Source organism: Thamnophis sirtalis, unplaced genomic scaffold (genome assembly GCF_051295495.1).
Source record: "Thamnophis sirtalis isolate CommonGarterSnake01/CBP01778 unplaced genomic scaffold, rThaSir2_p1.2 scaffold_3, whole genome shotgun sequence".
In the NCBI taxonomy this organism is placed as follows: domain Eukaryota; kingdom Metazoa; phylum Chordata; class Lepidosauria; order Squamata; family Natricidae; genus Thamnophis; species Thamnophis sirtalis.
The window spans coordinates 58028301-58048292 of NW_028261383.1; the positions used below are offsets into that span (position 1 = coordinate 58028301).

General features: G+C 35.8%; 2 protein-coding genes across 4 annotated transcripts in view; one reads left to right on the forward strand and one right to left on the reverse strand.

Annotated features, from left to right (window-relative positions):
- Positions 1–936: 936 nt before the first annotated feature.
- On the reverse strand, positions 937–8904 carry MBD4 (methyl-CpG binding domain 4, DNA glycosylase). Its single transcript, XM_014059154.2, has 7 exons — positions 8842–8904; positions 6111–6938; positions 4374–4448; positions 3451–3585; positions 2415–2564; positions 1686–1789; positions 937–1145 (listed from the first exon to the last, which is right to left on the reverse strand). Exons 2-7 carry the CDS (start codon positions 6847–6849, stop codon positions 1065–1067), a joined length of 1284 nt encoding a protein of 427 aa, XP_013914629.2. The 5' UTR covers positions 6850–6938; positions 8842–8904; the 3' UTR covers positions 937–1064.
- A 685-nt stretch (positions 8905–9589) lies between these two features.
- Positions 9590–19992, forward strand: part of IFT122 (intraflagellar transport 122) — a 77833-nt gene continuing 67430 nt past the window's right edge. For 2 of the 3 annotated variants that reach the window (XM_014059145.2, XM_087708934.1), the window contains exons 1-8: positions 9590–9800; positions 11439–11505; positions 13331–13415; positions 14296–14374; positions 16772–16848; positions 17592–17658; positions 17955–18101; positions 19446–19613. In XM_014059145.2, the coding sequence (XP_013914620.2) occupies positions 9760–9800; positions 11439–11505; positions 13331–13415; positions 14296–14374; positions 16772–16848; positions 17592–17658; positions 17955–18101; positions 19446–19613 (731 nt within the window). In that variant the 5' untranslated portion in view covers positions 9590–9759. The remainder of the gene's footprint in view (positions 9801–11438; positions 11506–13330; positions 13416–14295; positions 14375–16771; positions 16849–17591; positions 17659–17954; positions 18102–19445; positions 19614–19992) is intronic. The other variant, XM_014059143.2, reaches the window with a different exon arrangement.

The following is a 19992-nucleotide window of genomic DNA, read 5'->3' on the forward strand; positions in this document are numbered from 1 at the left end:
TAATAACAGCACAACAGGAACAGAGTGTAAATCCTAGCTGGCGTCACGCGTTGACGACCCCCTCCATTCATGACATACGCAGCTGGATCTTGAGAGAGAATAGGATGGCTGTCTTTTACAGCGCTAATCAAGATTCACCTACTAAACCAAGTTCCAGCGACTAGAATAGCTTTCCATGCTGTCTTAAATCATGGTTTGCAAGCCAATAATGTATATTTTGACCCATTGTGTGTGAACTAGCGACTGGATCAAGATTTATCATGAACTAAGTAAGCCTTTTCCTAGTTACTGCCAAACCGTTACACTAAACCGCTGAAATGAGAAATCACACCTAAAAAAATCAGATACAGCATGAGGTTAGAGATTTAAATTACTTTGACGTTCAAAATGGTAGCAAATATGAAAAAAATACTTGATTTGATACCAAGTAGGAGATTAAAATGACAAAGCTAATTTGGCATTTTATCAGCCCTTCCACCTCTTCAGAAAGATACAGTATTGAATTGTGATGCTTTCTTTCACAAGCCATATATTCTAACTAATTAAAAACCCTGTTTTAAATTCATCAGTATGCTTCCTATCTTTAACATGATTTGCTGTCAGAAGGCCCATGAGATACAGTCCTATATAAAGAATAACAGATTTGGTTGGGAGTTATCACAATAGTAGATTCACACTTTCTCATTGGTTTCTTGATTTTCATTGATTTTATCACCATCTTCCTGATCCAATCTGAATGAGAAACAGCAACCAGGAATCAGTAGAAGTGCCTCTTTCAGAGGCGTGGTTAGGTAACCTGAAGTGGAATCTCTAGAATGCTTGTAAAGAGTCCTGAATTATTGTATTCTGATGCATTACACTAAACAAACTTTGGTATTTAAAATTTACATGATCAAACAAGTGAAAGTAAGAAATGTCAATTTTGAGCAAAATTGTATAGAATAATGGAATTTAATAAATTATTTACAGTCATATAAAAGAAGCATTTATATTTATAGTTAATAAAGTGGGGTAGCAGAAAAAGCAGTTTAAAACATGAGAAAGGACCAAGAGATTATAAAGAGCTAATAATTAAGATTTAATTTCTCATGGTTTTCCGACAGCCAGGAATGATAAATGTTCAATTTGTGGTCTTGTGGCTGTACCTGAAAGAGAAATGAACATGTTTTTTACCTCATCGGTACATAAGTGATATAATGTCAATCCATAAGCCATTTTGCACTTTTATTGTAATTTCATATTTATTTGCTGAAGTATAAAAATTTCCTCTCATCATATAGCGAAAGTGATTATTAGCGTAAGGCCTCTCACATAAATATGAAAAAAGTATGGTCCTGTTTTATTTCTTAGCTTGTAAGACAACCCAGGTGGATATTAAAAATACTTTGTGGAGCTAATGATTGTTGTTTTTTAAAACACATTAAGGACAAAATGCAAAAAGAATATTCAAGTCTTAGTTTAAAAAATTCTATCTAGGAGAGCATAATATTCTATTATTTTCTGCAGTTCTAAATCATATAAACCATGTATGTAGCTGTAAGCATAACTTGTATTATTTCTAGGTTACAGATTGCTGTAATTAATATTAGTATATTAATTATATTAGTATATTATATTAGTATTGCTGAAATTAATAAGGCTTCCCCTGATTTTCATTAAATTAAGAACACACAAGCATTTATTACCTCTTTCCATTCATTCACACAGAAAATTCTGTAAGAATCATTTCCATATTTTCCAATCCCATGTAATTCAATTGGATATTTCCACTGCTTAACCAAATATTCATCTAAGGAACAAAAGATAAAGCTATAAAAAGCTGGACTAAATTATATTGGTTTTAAGTTTATGAAAAATAACTTATAAGACTTTAAGAGTAATTGCTCATTTATAAAATGCAAACTACAAGAAATCAAAACCTTGATAAATTAAAGTTAGGAGCTTGTTTTACTATCAGTAGCTAAACAAAAATAGAATACTCATAAATAACACAAATGGCACTTCACTTCTATATTCAAATAATTTATCAGTAAATCCAAAAAGGATGTATTACTATAATATTCCAATGCCAAACTTTCCAAATGGTTTTAAGAATGGCAAAAAAAAAACAATTTTAAAAGTATCAATACATAAACAAAAAAACATGAAAAAGGTCATGAATAGAGATTATAGAAATTGTGTATATGTGTTATTTTGGATTACAATTTACAAGTTCGAAATGGTAATAACTTTAAATATATGGAACAAATTTCCACTTCATGTCTCAATCAGGAATGTATTAAGAGGTCTTTGGCAAACTATCATTCCTCAGTTTTTGTCTTCCAACCAAAATAAGAAATACAAATACTGCTATATAACTGTATCAAGGTTTTATGAGATAATATACATGAAACATGGAATATTATAGATATTACCTGAAAATTTGACGATGGTCTTTGCTCTGAGTTCATATAGGCCAAGAGGTTTAAGCAATTCTGACATTTCTTTCCAGTTGGTAGTTCTTGCTACATTTGGTGAAGGATATTTCTTAAAAAATTCCCACAGCACAGGGATAGCCATCTTTCCTAAGCAAAAATAAGAAACTGTGAACAACAACATGTGCACTGAATTTGAAAAGCTGGCTGCAACTTCTCAAGGCAGATTTTTCTGCACAAAAGTAACTTGGCACAAACCTGTTGACAGATTTTAGCTTTACTTTTATCTTACAACTTACATACAGGAGTCACAATTTCCTACATGTAAGTAATTTCACTGACAGAAAATCTGTGTGGTGTGAAGCAGCCCTATAGTTTATATTGTCAGTATGGTCATAACTTCTTCAGCTGATTTTTAATCTATATATGCATATGATCCAACCAAACTTACATAATACATTGAGCAAATGTCACTACTGAATCGCTACCATTTTAGTACTATTTCTCTGAAAATAAGACCTCCCAATAATAAGCCCAATCGGGCTTTTGAACACATGCACTAAAATAAGCCCTCCCACCCAAATAAGCTGCCCCCCCGAAAATATTGCAACACAGCAGCAACCATGAGGTGACCATGCTTGCTGCCTCCTACACCTCAAAAATAATAAGACCTTCCTGAAAATAAGGCCAAGTGTTTATTTTTTTTTGGGGGGGGGGGGAAATAAGACCCTGTCTTATTTTCAGGGAAATGCGGGTAGCATTAATTCACTTTGCATAATTTAAATTCAATACTGTCCTCTTTCTGGTTTTCCTTATCAGCCGGATGACAGCCTTTTTCTTAAGGAGAAAATCCATATTCACTAGCAATACATCAAATCACAATTTGGATAGAGCCACTTACATAGCACTTTATAGCCTGGGAACTTTATGCTTTACCTTGTTTGCAAAATGAATTGCACATGTTCTAACAGCCCCAGAGGAAAGCAATTCCATGCATGGAAATTCGAGAAGTGGCCATGATTGCTCTCTTATTTACCTGAGGTTTTGTTCAGAAATATAGTTGCAATCAGAAGTTTCCATGGATCGTGAAACAATGTTTCCTGAACCAGATTAAAAGGAGAACGAGGTGGAGTCCATTTCCTAAAAGCTTTCCTTCTTGGTGGACTTGGAGCTAATACAAAAAAAGTGACCATAATTTACTTTTATTGTTTACAATTACTCCTACAGATGCAAAGACAGTCTGGGTTGCTTTTTCAGGTTCTAAACAGAGATCGGTTGCATCAAAAATCTGCTTCCTTCGGACGGTGTTAGATGCTTCTGTTAGACCAGCAATACATGAAGCAAAATACGCCAACAGTGTTATAACTTCCCTTTTCTCTTGTAAAGGCTGAAATTATTAAGAACTATAGTTAAGTTTGTTTTAATGTTCTAATCCTCAATCAAATTCAGTAGCTAGAATTTTACATAAATTAGTTCCCAGTTTTTTTTAATAGTAGAGAATAATTGTTTGTTTAAAATCTAAATAAAACCTTCTGTTCTCACTATTCATGAATAAAACAATGGTTTTGCATTACATCTGAATTCAATTAATGTAACTGACCAAATCTCTTTAGAAGGGATGATTTAATGCACAATAGTTTATTCCCTTTATTGTATCTTCATTGGAAACCAAAGCCCATTGATATAGTTAGTGTAATATATTTGAAATTATTCTGTTGTTTATAAGTCATCCATCCAAATATTATCCATATTAATTTACCGGTACTCATAAAGACAACTATTTTATACTTATTTCAGAACATCTCTGCTTACATTTTACTAGGCAGGTATAAAAACATTTTAATTTGCTTCCACATAAATATGACTAATATAAGACCACAAATCCTATTAAAATTATTTTTTTTAAAAAAATAAGATTGCTAATTTTCCACAAAGCATTTCCACATAAATTTTTTTTACCTTCTTTGATTAATTTTCTAGAAAAATATGGACTGGTTTTCCGCCTTTCCACTTGGGTTCTTTGAGTACGTCTCTCTAATTATAGAACAGCAAATAAAAAATACAAAAGCAATAAATAATGTAAAACTTTTAATTATGCTCTTTGAGGACAGAAGGTACACACAGAACAATAATCCCTTTCTGCAATACAGATAGTCTTCGACTTATGACCTCAATTGAGCCCAAAATTTCTATTGTTAAGTGAGACATTTGTTAAGTGAGGTTTGCCCCATTTTACGACCTGGCTTGCCACAGTTGTTACGTGAATCACTGCAATTGATAAGTTAGTAACCTGGCTGTTAAGTGAATCTGGCTTCTCCATTGACTTTGCTTGTCAGGTGGTTGCAAAAATTGCATGACCTTGGGACACAGCAACAGTCATAAATATGAACTAATTGCCAAGCATCTAAACTTTGAGGGCCTGAACATGGGGATCCTGCAAAGGTTTTAAGTGTGAAAACCGGTCATGTTACTTTTTTCAGTGCTGTTATAATTCTGAACGGTCACTAAATAAAACTGTTGTAAGTTAAGGACTACCTGCACTAGCTTTGCCTCTTTGATTATCCAGATCTGGGTTTCAGGAAGAAGTTGTTTGTGTGTGTGTGTGTGTGTGTGTGTGTGTGTGTGTGTGATTGTTTTCCTTTTCTTCACTCCATGCAAGTATACCCAACCTCTAAGGGATACAGATAGTCCTTAACATATAACCGTCATTGAGTCCACAGTTACAATTGTAAGTCCTGCTGGTCATCACATGACTAACTTGATTTTACAATTTTTTTTGTGACAGTCATTAAGCAAATATCCTTCATTATTAAACAAACACCATTAAGTGAACTCAGTGTCTGAATGGGCATTTTTTGCCAGAAAATGGAAGTAAACAGTTGTTTCTGGCAAAAAGTATTTTAAATACGAGTGGTTGCCGAACACCTAAAATGTGATCATTTGACTACAGGGGGGGTGGGGGGTGGCTTCAAAATCCAGGTGATAAATATTTTTTGGGTTCATTATAACTAAGTGACTGGTTGTAAGTGGAGGACTTACATGTATTAAAGCCAAGAACTACCAAGATCCTTTTTCTTTCATTACAATAATTGTATTATTATAAAAGAACCTGCCTTTGGAATGAGCTCCCCGTGGAGATTTGAACCCTCGCCACCCTTCAGGCCTTCCGGACAGCCGTTAAGATCTGGCTGTCCCAGCAAGCCTGGGGTTGAGTTCCCCCCCCCCCCTACTCAAACTGTTGTGCTTGTTGTGTTTTTTAAATTGTTGTATTACTGTCTCGTTTGTCTTACTTTTCTGTATTTGTTCCCCTTCCCTTGGTTTTTTGTTCAGCCACCCTGAGTCCCTTCGGGGAATAGGGCGGCCTACAAATCAAATAAATACCAAATACCTATAAAATACTAATAAAACTCCACATGGTTGGTTCTTAGATTACCTTACAGATCATCTCCTAAGGTGGAATCTCCACGGTCCATATGTTCTGAAGGATGAGTGATTGTTTAGGGTCCCATCCTCGCTAGGAATCAAAGGGACATGAACCTAAATTTAACCCTTTGCTGTTTCCAGTGGAGTCCTGTGAGTCAGATCTAAGCACACCGTGGGCTGGATCTGGCCCTTGGGCCTTCAGTTTGACACCCCTGTTTTACAGGGTAGGTAATCTAAACATTCTGGAAAATAAATAAATACATAAACACATACCTTTGATTGATGTACAAGGTTTCTCTCGGCACATCTGGGAAACAGTAACATCCATAGTGGAAGCCCTCTGTTCACTTGCACTCTCTGAAGTCAACACGTTTCTTTGCATTTCTACTACTGAAAGGTTTTTATTAGCAGCTGTAGGGATTTTGCTGCAAGAACTCTCAGTACATTTTACTATTTCCATGCTTGTTTGGAAAGGTTCAATCTGTTTATCATTCTGCTCTGTTTTTGGTTGAGACAACAGTTCATCCTTAAAACATATTTTTCTTTTCCTTGAACTTCTTCGGCATACTTTGTTTTCACTGGAATCACTATTAAGTACAAACATTTTGTTCTTACATATGGCACGTTTATTGCTTTGCACCTGTTTTTTACATGCTGATAGACTCTGTCTTTTGTTTTGGCCACCAGTGACATTACTTATTTCAGAAGATTTTTTAGATTTTCTAATTTGAATCTTCCTTCGAATAGTACTATTTCCATCATTTTTGAAAAAACAGTCCTTAGAAGTATCTTCGGTATTAGGCACATCCTGCAAACAGGTAGCAGGAATTTCTGGTTCTCTATTATCGGATCGAAGTTCCAAGTTACTTTCTAGAGAAGATTTACAATCTCCGTCACCGTTTCCTAATCCAGGGAGTGAAACTGGACTAGAAATGCAACTCTCAATGTCTATGCCTGCATTTCTGGTAGAAGATCTTTTGGTTCTTAACCGTGTATTCCTCTGAACAGCCATAGTAAAATCAAAATCCTCTACTGTAAGAATTATGTCTTTATCCTCTTTAAAATAATTGAAATGAGCACACGTTTAGATCTGAATGAGTCCTGGAGTACTGAGAGAAAAACAGTGCGATCAATAAATTAAGTTCATAATTGTTGTTTGGGGGGGGGAGAAAATATATTTGTAAACAAAAACTATCTAAGCGATCTAAACATTTGCCATCTTTTATCTTTTGTTGTATTGATTTTATTGCAATTTCTTTGATTGTTGTGAGAGGTGGTGAGTCAGGAGGCATACAAATTGAATAAATTATTAATAATCATAGTCATGGAAAAATAATATAAACAACAAACTACCATTTTGGAAAGAAAAATTGAAACAGTAATACTAGAACAATTTATAGACACAAATAGTAGAGATGCCAGGGAATTGCCTTGGGAACCACATTTAAAAGATAAATTGTGCAATGTATAATTATACATTTTATAATAATTATTTATAATACTACTACATAGTATAATGGTCTCTTGCTTGAGCAGGGGTTGGACTAGAAGATCTTCAAGGTCCCTTTCAACTCTAATGATGATGATACACACAGTTTATGAAATAGACTGAACTTCATCAGATGAACACAGTATGGTACAGAAGTATTAAACATATTTTGTAAACAATCACAGGAGATGGTGTATTTGAGAGTATTATATTTGTGAATATATTATGAGCAGAGTGGAACATCTTAATATTCCTGAAACACAAACGCTTTAAGCATTAAATTTTTTTACATATAAAGTACATGGTAGTTTTTGTCAAAAAGTCAAGTGTCGTATCATTGAATGCTTTCCCTACACTGCAACAGGTTGTATCAGAAGTAGAAATTCAAGAGAGGCAATTGAGATTACCTAACAGAGCAAACAATATATTTTCCTGCAATTCTACCAGTTTATCTTTGCTTTATTGTATTCTCCCATTCTTTTGGAAGTGTCTGATGATACGACTGGAAATTCTAAAGATACTGCTCCTTACTTCCCATTACACTTCACTGGACTTTCAGGCTCTTCTTTCCTGGGGCCAAAGCTTTCTTCTACTACCTTTAGAAGTAATTATTTCTCTTTGCTTGTAACTTTGGTCATGTGTGTTTCACTTTCAGCACTGTCAATAAATACAACAGGACCAATTTTTTGTAAGCCACTCTTTTGTATGGGATCTTTTTTTAACCTTTTCATAATTTAAAATGTTTTTTTCTGCATTTCTTTCAACCATCCTCCTCTACCTTACTTTTTCCCCCCATTCCAAGTGAAAGCACTCACTGATATAAGGTAAGCTTCTGCATTGTTACTTATACATATCTTTAGTTCCAAATTTGTCAGTGTTTTGGTTTGGGTATGGAAGTCATAAAAAAATCAATACGATTTCTAATAAGAGATTCTGATTTAGTTTCATGAACTCATTCTGTGACAGTTTTTCTCATCCTGGATGGCTCAATGTTGGATGGACTTCAGCTCCTAAAATTCCTCTGCCAATGTGTCCTTTGCTGAAAATTCTACGACTTGAAATTCAGATATGGAAGTTGCCAGGGTGGAGAAACATTGTTCTAAGAAAATCAAGGTCTTGTTATAAGGTCTTTCCTATCATTTTAACAATCCTGCTAAGGTTGGACTGAGAGCAAATTAGTAGCTTAAAGTTGCACCATGAGCTTCATGGCCAAGCAGACACTTGAATTTGTATTCTCTACTCCTGTACAACATTTTAACTAACTGTCTTACTGACTTTCTGTTTAGTGCTGACTGATTATGAGTTTTGGTCGGATCCGTCTAATTAAACTAGAAATTGCTAGTAATGCAATTTCTACTTTCATAAAGCAAGCAATTTTGCTTCTTCTATATTCTAGAAAATTGCATCTTCAAATACAAATATAGAAATGCAGCTCAATTCTGCTGGCAGAAAACAATATTTTGTTATATGGGTCTTGTACAAAAATAATTGCTAATTTTACACTTGCTGCCATACCAGAGCACTTTTCCCATGCTGCAGTTTCAGTTTTCTTCTCGCCCTTCGGGAAATCGAGGCAGAACAAACAGGCTGTCTTTTCTAGGTGCTTCCTGTTATCAATGCAAGACTGAGCACCGCAGACCAACAAGTGATCTATTAAATAAGAGTTTTTAATCCCAAAACGACCTGAGAAAACGGAGACCACCATCCTACCGTTCATGGTACACTGGGAAACGTAGCATGCATCATTGTCAAACAAACGAGTTCCACTTCTATTATGACATCACTGAGACCAAACCAATAGAATAAGCCGATTTGCACAATCTAATAGCTATAATAAAAAAAATCCATCTCTCCTTGGTTTCCTCTAGTGGAAAAAAAAATCCTTACCCCTGGTCTCATAGAGCTCCTTCTCTTCCTATTTTAACACCACGACTGACTTCCCGCACAAGACGCCAATCCTTACTAGTCTTCATCGAACGCATGCACACTTTAAACTCTTATAACCAGGTCCCGATGAATAGAAGAGTCTAACGATCTTTTCCTAAGAAGGGGATAGATAGGGAGGGAAAAAAACACCCCCACACAACACAGCTTCGATGGATCAGCCCCCCCCCCCCCCGGTGACGCAAGCGCACTTTTGATATCGTCTCCGCCTCTTTTCGCGGCACTAATTTTCCCCTCTCTTCGGCGGGCTATTGGAAACAGTAAAGGCTAAAAGACATGCGCGGACGACGCTGCCAGGGGCTGATGGCGCTTGCGCACGGGGCATTTTTTGGACCGCGGGCGTTTAAAGAGGAGTGCGCATGCGTGTTGCCTTGGGAGGCCGGCTGGCGTCCTGCGTCAATAAATACAAACAAACAAACACAAAAAAGCCACCCCAAAAGAGTGAGAGAGTTGGGCGCCGGCGAGGGCGATGCACCTGAAGGGGACGACATGCGAGCTGCGTTGACTTGGAGGGATAAGGTCGAGCAGTGGTAAGAGGCGGTCCTCTCTCCGAAACGGGGCTGGGGAGGATAACGGGGAAGAGCAGCAGGAGGAGGAGGACTCTTGAGAAGGAAGAGTCGCTACTACTGTGTGCTCTTTTCATCTTTCCATTCTGCTATGGATTATTTTAAATAACTCCAATATAAATGCATTTATTAAATTTACATAACATATAAATTAATGAAATAAGAGAATATTGGGGTTGAACTGTGGAGTCCTTCGTGCTATCTGAGCTTGTGGATGTTTCATGACCCAACTAGGTAACTTCATCAGTGCGTGTGAATGTTGGACTTGCTCCCTCTTTATATAAAGTAGTTTAAATAATAAGGTATGCCTCTCCCGCTTTTCTCTTATGTAATCCCAAATATTTACATAAATGGCTGGGAGTTGCAAGGTTTTTGTGGGGTAAAAATGGAAGAAATACCTAAATAAATGAAAAAGTATGGGCTGTCCTTGGGTTACAACAGTTCATTTAGTGACCGTTCAAAGTCACAACAGCGCTGAAAAAAATGACTTATGACCGCTTTTCAGAGTTACGACCTTTGAAGCATCCCCATGGATCATGGGGTAAAAACTCAGATGCTTGTCCACTGGTTCATACTTTTGACCGTTTCTCTGTCCCAAGGTTGGGTGATAACTTTTGTGACCTTCTGATGAGTAAAGTCAATGGGGAAGCCAGATTCATTTAACCAGATTACTAACTTATCAACTACAGTGATTCACTTAACAACAAGAAAGGTCATAAAATAGGGCAAAACTAAATTAACAAATGTCTCACTTAACAAATTTTGGGCTCAATTGTGGTCGTAAGATGAGGACTTCCTGTATACTAATCCACAATTTTCTTAAAACAGAATTAATAAAGAATAAGTTAGTTGTATAACACTAAAGTATGTATAATAATTTGGCCATGAGAATGATATTTTGTTGTTGATAAATAATTTTAATAAGGGAACAATTTAAAATTGGTGTGTATATATATAGCGACTATTTAGAATATTTTGTTGAAAAATGAATGAATAAGATCTTTTTGAATGTATGATGTACAAGGATAATAATGAACATAAGCATATCTAATAATTGATTAGTGGAATTATGCATAATTGAAAATAGTGATATACAAATATAAATGGTTGGTAAATTTTTTCTTTCTTTCACATGGGGATTATATAAAGGTATACTGTTATCAAATAGACAATCAAGAATGTAAGGGAATTATGATTTATTGGAAAAAATAATACTAATTGTAATTGAACATATACTGTACAATGAAAGTGAGGTATTTAGTTATCCTAGATGAAAAATCTGTGATGGTAAATGTTATTCGAGAATATGGATGTTAAAACAGCTGTAACCCACCGACATGCTGTATGTGATGATGCTTTTTTTGTCTTTTTTCTGTTTTTTTATTGTTGTGTGTATGTGTTGTCTGTTAATAAAAATACAAATTAAAAAAATAATAATAATTTGGCCATGACAATTGTTGGGTCCACACAGTATCCTAAATTAAAACTAACTATGCAACATTGATACATTATGCATCTGTTTTGTAGATGACCTATCTGATGAAAATAACAAATAAGTAGATAAGAGAACTTGCCTTTTAATAGCATTCTTTGTTTTTACAGTATCTACGACCTTGCCTTTAAACCGGATGGAACACAACTAATAATTGCATCTGGAAACAGATTATTGGTAAGAGGTTTTTAAAAATACAATGTGTGACCTAAAAGAAATTTGAATTAGAAAAAATATTTTAAATAGTGTTAATACTTAAACAGAATATTACTAAGAAATCCCAGGATTATAAACTTGTTAGGTGGGGATGTGGAGGTGGTTTACTTGAGAGTGGAGAGACATTAGAAAATACCCTAGAAAAGGTGGATTGTCTGGATACTGAATTCAGTCATTAATAAAGGAGAATATTTGAGGCTTAGGGTTGACATGACAGGTCCTTGGTGCTTTCTGAGTTGTCTTGTTTTCTTGCAGATGTTTCATTACCCAAACTAGATAACATTAGTTCTAGTCCACTAGCACCAATGATGTTACCTAGTTTGGGTTATGAAATATCTCTAAGAAAACAAGAAGCTGAGAGAGCACCAAAGACTCCTCAAGCAGTCAGAATTCAGGCCTAGGCATGCAATGAAGATGGCATTGATTGTGCCGGTGGGTTACCTCTGAAGTGATTTGATAAGGGAGTTGCCCCTTTCTCAGTTTGCCATGGTTGGAGATTGGAGCCATTGTTCTACAGTAGTAGTCCTTTTTAGCAGGTGGTTTCAGTTAGTAGTTATAGATGAGATCAGCCCAGTGAACATTTGGTGATGAGGTGCTACAGGGCTTCATTATCTTTCTGTTTGTTGATCATCTATATCAGGAGTGTCAAACTCAAGCCTGCTGGTGCTTAAATCTGGCCTGTGGGGCCAGCCTGGAAAAAGCAAAGGACTGGCCCGAGGTACTTCTGGCAGCCAAAATGGGGTGCGAGGAGCTATATGCGGCCGCCCCCCCCCCTTGCACGTCCTGTTTACAGCCTGGACAGCCTCCTGCAGCTCTTTGCCAGCCAAAACACCCCCCCATTTTGGCCAGCAGAGTGCTGCAGGAGGTGTCCGTCCTGTCTCCACCCCCCGCTGGTCAACCCGTGAGGAGAACTACAATGCTGATCCAGCCCTCAAAGAAATGCAGTTTGACACCCCTGATCTATGTGCAGCCATTGAGACAAGTGACCAGTCAGTTCAGGATGTAGTGTTCTCAACATGCTGATGACTTTTCCATTGCTACCCCGGGCTACCCCAGGTCATGATATGGAAGTCTTGTCCTAATGTCTAAAGGCTATTAGGATCTGAATGAGACAAAATGGACTGATGAAAAAGCCAGGCAAGAAGATTTTGTTGGTTTGTTCAGGTTTCTGATTGTTTGTGTCTCAGAGTGGGAGATGCTATACCGCAAGAAGTAAGCCTGTAAAGTGGGAAGCCTCCTGGTATATGATAACTGCTAGGTGGGCAAATGGATGTCTGTAATGTGCTTTGCATGGGGCTGTTTTTGAAGCTTTCCAGAAGCTAGAAATGGTATTTTGACTCTGTTTGCTGGCAGTTCTTAACCACCAGAGCATATTATACTTGTGCTTAACGTTTTGTATTGTTATCCAATAGAATTTTAAGTACAATTCAAAATACTGGAAAATAAAAGAGAATAATGTGGAATTATGAATTGTGCAATTTTAGCATATGATTATTCTGATTAATGATTGAATTATTGATTAATATGTTATTTATACTCTTACTATGGGGTTTATTGTTCCATATACTTTAGGTGCCACTGTTTATAATATTCATGGTGGATGTTTTGGTGTATTATGTTGTTATGGTACCTTTGCTATCATGCTGGATCATCTGGAATTTTTCAATATAGAGTTGGAGATCTAAGAACATTTTTCTTCAGATTATCTTTGTTTTAAAATAGTTTGGCTTGTATTATTCTTATACATCTGTACTATTATACTTTCTGTGTTATTTTATCTGTACAGGTGTATGATACATCTGATGGAACATTAATCCAGCCCTTGAAAGCCCATAAGGATACAGTATATTGTGTAGCATATGCAAAAGATGGTAATATGAAATCCACCTGTTTACATTTTTTACAATTACAATTGCCTTTTTTATGTCATCAATATAAGATCTATATAGCATCTCTTGCTAACTGAGGCAAAGAATTGATCAATTCCTGATCAAAATTTCTTAAGAAGTAGTATGTTTTTTGGGATGTTCAAAACATTGCTAATAATTTCACTTCCAAGTAGTACAATATTGAATTATTGTGATTAGCATATTTCAGCACAGTGTCTGCTTTTGACAGTTGGGAATTTGTGCACAAGAAACTCAGAACTTCTCAGATTTATTTTTTTAGCACATAGCCAAGATTTTTCACAGCTAAGTTGCTTACTGCTAATACAAAGGAAACAAAGTATGTATTAATAGTCATTGTATGTTTTTCATAATTATATAAATGTTGCTTTCTAAACCAGACTTAAGATGCAGGGTATTTCCACTAACAAAAATATAGTTATCAACAACACATTTTAAAGTTCTTTCAATGAACTGAGAAAAAGATTGACTTAATAAATCTTTTTTGAGAAGTCTTTAGGTCTAGTAGTCTGCTAAATAGGTAGCAGACACTTGCCAACATTTGAAAGCCCCTTTGAGATCATATTATTAATACATTTGTACAAATTGTACTGCAATTAATTTTTTAAATTAAAAATACAATTAATCTAATTAAAAACATTTGGTGTTTTACAAAATTATGTAAATTAAAGTTATACCATAAATACATATATAAAATATGGTTATGTACTGGTAATACCTTCTCCCATTTATAGCAAGATTGAGAAAATGATAGACTTAACATTATTTCATTTCTGTGTTTTAATTTAATAATTCATTCTAAAGTTACTTCATAATTTATATTGGTTACTACAAATTTTCTTAGGAAAACGCTTTGCATCAGGAGCTGCAGACAAAACTGTCATAATCTGGACTTCAAAGTTAGAAGGTATCCTGAAGTACACGTAAGTGATTATGACTTTGATGTATGAGTCTATAAGGATTACCCTTAATATAAACAGAAGAAATATTAACACATAGAAGAAAACAATTTTACAGGGACTGAATCTATTTGAAAAAGACTTAGTATAGTAAGGGCTGCAAATGAGGATGATGGAGACCATACCAGTAGCCAATGTAGAATATGGGTCAGCAATCCTGCCCTCTTCCCATAAATGTTTGCACCTCTAGGATGATTGAGTAAATATCTGAAGAAGTTTAAACATTGAATATGGGATTTGTGATTCTGTGTTTCTATGTGAAGCAATTTTTTCAGAAGGCGATTAGTTCAATAGTATCATGAAATAGGATTCAACTGTTTAATGTTTCCATTTCATTTTTAAAACAATAAGCTCCTGAGTTTGGTTAGTAGGCACAGCACAAGCTTGAGCATAAGATTATAACCCCAACACCTTTTTTGCTTGAGAGTTGCCTCTCTTTTTTTCTATCTCCATTAGTAGCAAATGACTGCCTACTTGCCAGTTGACTGACAGGAACAGCACCTGGTTTACTTATTTTACTACCAGCTAATCAACCTAATAATCCTGCTGATGGGAGAAATAGATAGTTAATTTCCTGGTGAAAGTAGAGATCGAGAATGATGATCCCAAACAAAAATAGTGGAAGAAAGAAGTACAAAGCTATACTCTCTAAATTCTTTGTAAGAGGGAAGAAGTTGAGTTACTTCCTTCTTCCTCCCCAAAACCCTGACTAAGATCATTGAGGATATGGATACAGTGACTGTGCAAGTAGGTCTCTTGGAAAACATTGTGAATTACTGTCCTAACTAAAACTTGAGTGTATACAACATTACACATATTAAGACCACATGAAGGGCCATGGGATTCCACAAAATAAACAGATCATAAACATTGATAGTAATGGAAGTTTTGAAGTTTTGTTGATTGACAACTCAATTGTTTCATCTCAGAAGTATCCCATTATTTTTCAGAGAAAAGGAATATCTTCCTATTACTTGTTAATGAATTGAACATATTTATTATCCTGTACTATTACCCTCCATTTAGCCTGAATATCAGTATTCATAATTCTTAGTCAACAAAGCCGTGTTTCAGTATATCTGAAAGACATCTGTGTTGTGAATGCCTGAAACAGATTCTCAGCATAACATTTATGAACAGAACTAGCTAGAGCCTTTTTATAAGTACAGTAAAACTTCAAACTAACAAACATTTGTTTAATGACTTCTGAATCCATCCAGCCAAATTTGAGGCAATTACTTCAAGTAACAGACAAGTCCAAACTAGTTGGATGAGGCAGATAAATTTACATAAATGTTTTATTTGCAGCAATTATACAAATTATGTGCATTGCTGAGAAGAACATGGTTTGCAATTTAACATAAGCTTGATTGATCTGTTAAATTGATATTTCACTCACTGTTCACTGATGCAGTGTAGAGCAGGGGTTCCCAACCTTTTTGGTTCTGTGGACTGGTAGCTGTGGCTTTGGTGGTTTCTGCGGTTGGGGGGGGGGAATGGTTTCATATGTGCATCTTGTGCACGCGCAAATGAAGCTTCACATGCTTGCCTGCCTCTTCAGGAGCCCAGTTTCCAATGGTTCAAGTCCCAGTAGTGGGATGCGGCCCGGGAATGAGGGACCCCTAATATATAGGGTCAAAATGTACAAAATATTTAAAATATTTCACAAATCCTTTAGAAGCATGTGAGTAGTTTCATGTTGGATTGGATCCCTGACCCACCTAGTCCAACAGTCTGTTTTCCCAAAGGCCAACCAACTGCACAAGGAAGTCTACTGGTCTCCACAGGCAGTTACATTGCCATCAATAGTCACTTAAAAGTTTAAATAGAAGCCAGGTGAATCCTTTCAGTAATATAACTTTTTTTAATGAATTAGATAAGGGATATTATTCAGGGGTGGGTTCCGGCAGGTACTACTGCCGGTTAGCTCGTGGGATGAGCACTATGCGTGTGTGCGCAGTGCAATAAAAATTGTTCTGTGCATGCACAGAAGCAAAATACAAGTTGGCGGCATCTATGGTGGTGCCCGGAGAACCGGTTCAGGGGCGTGGCAGGCCTGGGTCACTGTTGTTCCAGCGACCCAGGCCGCCAAATTATAGGTCCGAACTGGTAGGAACCCACCACTGATATTATCCCCCCCCCCCTTCTTTCTTCAGCCTACAACAGGAATCAAAATCTAGATCTATGGCAGTAAAGAGAAATAGAAAACCCTTACTGCTATAATCCAGAGGTTATCCAGACGACTACAGCCTATATTTGATAGATTTACTTATAAAAAGCTAGCATAGCTTTTCCATATTGATTTAGTTTGCCATTCTTCCAATGCCTCTCTTTCACTGTTGTTTATTAAATTTGTTTTAGGCACAATGATTCTATACAATGTGTGTCTTATAATCCTGTTACACATCAACTTGCATCCTGCTCTTCAAGTGATTTTGGTATGGATTCCCCATTGCCGAATTCTTAAGATCAAATTCTAATGCTTCATGTAGCAAAGGAGGAAACCCAGCAAGAGTTGCAGACATTACTTTAATATTGGTTTAGGTAGCCCAAAGTTGAAATGTAATATGTGAGTAAAGCCACTCCTCCCCCCCCCCTCCTTTCTCTTGTTTTCCCTCTACACATTAGAATCTGCTTGGATATTTCCCAAACCTCAGGGCAGATTTTGAAAACAAAGGTGAAGCTATTCCCCTCCTTGTTTTTTCTGACAGGAATTGTTCATTAGTATGAAGGGCAGATTGTATAAAATTCCAAGATACTATAATATTTTATTAGAAATGTGGGAGCTTGGTTTTCAGCATGTCAAATTACCGATCTAGCTGGTCCAGTTTTGTTGTTTAGCATCAGCTTTTAGGTTCTCACTTAACTGGTAATGCTAGAGGTTGAACCTATATTTAATGCACTTGAGGAACTACCATTGAGCTGCAATCCTCCCAGACCATTGTAGTCCTTTCTTTATAGACAATGGGTAATGACATTATGAAATGCTACTATACAGCGCAGAAATGGGTACCAATATTAGAGAGGACAATCAGGTTGAAAGGAATCTTATTAAGATGAATAACACATATGATGAACATTAATGTCATTATTTTTAGCAGTTATTGTATAACTGCTTTTGAATGCTCTTATAATTATAATCATTTTTTAATGTCTGCATTTTGATTCTGTTGTTTTTAAGGACTATGGTCTCCTGAACAGAAGTCAGTCAACAAACATAAAGTTAGCAATAAGATCACTTGTTGTAGGTATGTAACTATTTGGCTCAAAGATTATAATTTGGGCTTTCAAATGATACATGGTTATGTTTATGAATTGCTGCTCCATATAAAACATGATGCAGTTAAAATAAGAATGGGGCATTTTTTCTGGTCTTGGTGCCAAAACCATTCCTTCCTGACTAAGTAACCAGATAGTATCAGTGGTAGGGTGACCTTTCTCCCTCAGCAAACTCTCCATTTCCCAAATATCCTCCATTTCATATTCTTGATTCCCTTTAGCTCTGAGAAACATTTACCCTAATATATTGTGTTTTTTTCCCCAGTTGGACGAATGATGGACAATATCTTGCTTTGGGGTTGTACAATGGTATTGTCAGCATTAGGAATAAAAATGGTGAAGAGAAAGTCAAAATTGAACGACCAGGAGGATCTTTATCTCCAGTTTGGTCTATTTCTTGGAATCCATCAAGGTAACATGTTTGTGTCTTGGGTGAAAACATAAAGCTTCATACATTCAGTGTGTTCTTGGTATCTTTAATAAATATCATAGCAACCTAGCCTGTAGATTTTAGAAGTTGGCATATTACTACAGATCTGTTATTGTGGGAATAAATACAGTTTTTTTTAATGTAAGAAACAAGATATTTCCATATTACTTTTGTGCATAGAAAATATCATAGTCTCTTTCACTTGGTTTGCTTAATATACAAATTTTCTGTTCCTCAGAGCTCAATGGTTAAGTTGCTCATATTTGCTCCAGATTTCACTCTGGCATTTTCTCATTTTGTTTAATAAAAATAGAGAAATGTAGGGGGCATCACAATAGTTAATATTCATTAATTATTAATTTCTACTTTTTCATCATTTATGTGCTGTATGAATGTCCTCCAAAAGTGTTTATAATTAACTACAAACTCCTTATCACTTGTATAGTAAAACCATTAAAAACAAGCATAAAAGAATTGGGGGGTCCTTGTTAAAAGAATTTGACTGCAGGGATGGGTATTACATAAACATAAGAAACTTTTGCAGAGAAAGCTGTATCCTGTTTTCTCATTCCTCATACCCCAAGGAGGATATGATAAATATTTAAGGAGCTAGATCTGTTTTGCATAGTATATGGTAGCAAATTCATCTAATTATATAGTGGTGCTATGTATATATGCTGACAATGTCTTTAAACATTAAAATGAATATCTGATTGAGCTTCTTAAAAAGAATATTATTTTTAAGAACGAACCTTCACCTTCATCCAACACCCGAGTTACAGATATTTGGTACTATTGCAAAGAATAATATTTTTAGAGACAAGCTGCTTAAGAGTCTTAAGAGGCTAGGAGGCAGCATGTTGATTTGAACTTTTCCCCCATTCTTTTCACTGTATCCTATACCAATACATTTATTTTGTCCATTGATTTCAGTGGCTCAATACAACTCTATGGAGAAACTTTGTGAGAAAGTATTGAAGTAATAATGTTGAAATTCTATATTGATTGATTGGTTTTACTATTGTGACTGAGAAGTATTAAGACACCCAATCATTTCAAATTATGTATATGTATGAGTCCAGATAGTGATTTCCATTACCTTTCTCCCTAAAGTCCATGTTTTAAAGTGCTGTATTTTCTACAGCCTGATTAAAAAAAATTATCTGGAACAATACATTCTGTATATTCTAGAACATTTAAGGGAGACTGCAAAGTCTTGTCTGGGAAAAATTATTTAATTCCAGGGCACTCACCTTTGAACTAACATATTTTGAAAGTTGAATTATGTGTCAGTAGTTCATGTGAACAAACAATTGGTATTTGCAGTCGCTGGGAGAATCTCTGGAGTGCTAGAGACAGCGAAGAAGATGACGAGGCAGGTCACACCTGTTTAGAGGATATACCAGTTCTGAAGTCCATCACATGCAGTAGTCAGGGTAGTGAGGCAGAGGAAGAAGAACGTGAGGAAGATGAGAGTCCTAGGAATGCCAGCTCGTGAGTGAAATATCAAGGAAATAAAGCTATACCATTTTAGGCTCAATATAGATATGTATGGAATCCTACTGATTCACATTTCATTATCACAAGTAATCTATTTCATAATGTAAAAGCAGTATAATGAGTTTCACAAAATTTCCCATACTGACTTTTGCCAACTTGTCTTCCTTCTCTAATTTGGCCCGGTATACTAAAAGTTGAGTTTAGCACAAACTCCTGCATGAGGCAGATGTTTCCCCATATTCAAGACATTTGACACCACAAACTCTCAGAGCTGAGGGAAATTGGAAAAATATTCACAGTGTATCATTAATTCCTTCTAGGGAACTGCAATCTATCACTTTGTGTTGCTTTAAAAGCTCACTGAAGTACCCAA